General features: G+C 41.0%; 1 protein-coding gene across 1 annotated transcript; it reads left to right on the top strand.

Moving 5' to 3' along the window:
- Positions 1-316: 316 nt before the first annotated feature.
- Positions 317-1,184, top strand: LOC112459533 (glycerol kinase-like; the record flags this gene model as incomplete). Its single annotated transcript, XM_025023705.1, has 2 exons — positions 317-570; positions 963-1,184. Coding segments are annotated over exons 1-2 (303 nt in total), but the record flags the coding sequence as incomplete, so codon positions are not given.
- Between the last annotated feature and the right edge of the window lie 5 nt (positions 1,185-1,189).

Here is a 1,189-nt window from a genome sequence, read left to right as displayed (position 1 = left end):
TTGAGATAACTTAAATTATTAATTGTCGGCGCATTAAACTCGAGATTTTTCAGATTACTTCAATATATGATAACGCAATTGTTCTACAGTCTAATAAAATACAAAACTTGAAATAAAAGAAAAACTAAATGTTTCCAAACATATTCCCGTCGTATTTTTCTCCTTAGATACAATCGCAATCATTTATTTGACTTCACGCGAGACGCGAGTCGTTTAGTCATGGTCGATTTAAACAATGTCTGACGATCAATTTAACTGCTTGGATATTGATTAATAAACCTAGTTTGACATGATTCTCCTTCGGTTATATCACAGATGTATCATCATATTTCAGAAGGAGACAACGGATCGCTCATCGCTATTAGCGTCAGTCGTACTTTCGAGTTTCGAGTTTCGAGGCGTCGGTGCTAACTCGGGCCAGGTTAGCGAGCACGTGTTGAAGTCGCATGACGATCGCGGTCGTGACGAGGCGACCACGCGTTCGCTCAAATGAACAAAAATGAATCGATGAGCAGATACGGGCCTCTCGTCGGCGCGATCGACGAGGGGACGAGCAGCGCGAGATTCCTGGTACGAAGAATCCTCGTCTCGCAATGTATCAATGATCATAATGAGAGATAAGCCGCTTTGCCGCGGTTCTCGCGCTTTACGGTTATCGCGATCGGAAGTCCGAGGATGCACGGTATACGACACTACTGTGATAAATCTGTTCGAAATATTCGTATAATTAAAATAAATTGTTGAGTTGTGTGTGTGTGAAGACACGTTGAAAGCGGTATGTAGTTTAATTTGTAACATGGATGATGATGTTTGATCCAAAAGAGACTTGTGACAGATCTGTTATCTTTCACTTGTTCATTCCTTCCTTCGTTATTGATCATTGATTGTTGTTATTAAAGTAATTATGACATAAGGTTGTGAGATACGTGCTTACACATTTCTTCTCCCTTACAATAATACAGGTTTTTGCAGCAGACACAGCTGAGGTCTTGACGTATCATCAGGTCTCGATATCGCAGACATATCCAAAAGAGGGATGGGTTGAACAGGACGCTTTAGAAATATTGAGGGCAGTCAGGGAATGCCTCAAGCAAACTGTATTTAACTTGAAGCAGTTGACGATAGATCCAGCTGACATAGTTGCGATTGGTATAACGAATCAGAGGGAAACTACAGTTGTGTGGGATTC

This window comes from Temnothorax curvispinosus, unplaced genomic scaffold, assembly GCF_003070985.1.
Source record: "Temnothorax curvispinosus isolate PA1 unplaced genomic scaffold, ASM307098v1 QBEX01009893.1, whole genome shotgun sequence".
Taxonomy (NCBI): domain Eukaryota; kingdom Metazoa; phylum Arthropoda; class Insecta; order Hymenoptera; family Formicidae; genus Temnothorax; species Temnothorax curvispinosus.
The sequence above is the reverse complement of the archived record's forward strand: the minus strand, read 5'-3'. Positions and strand labels throughout refer to the sequence as shown.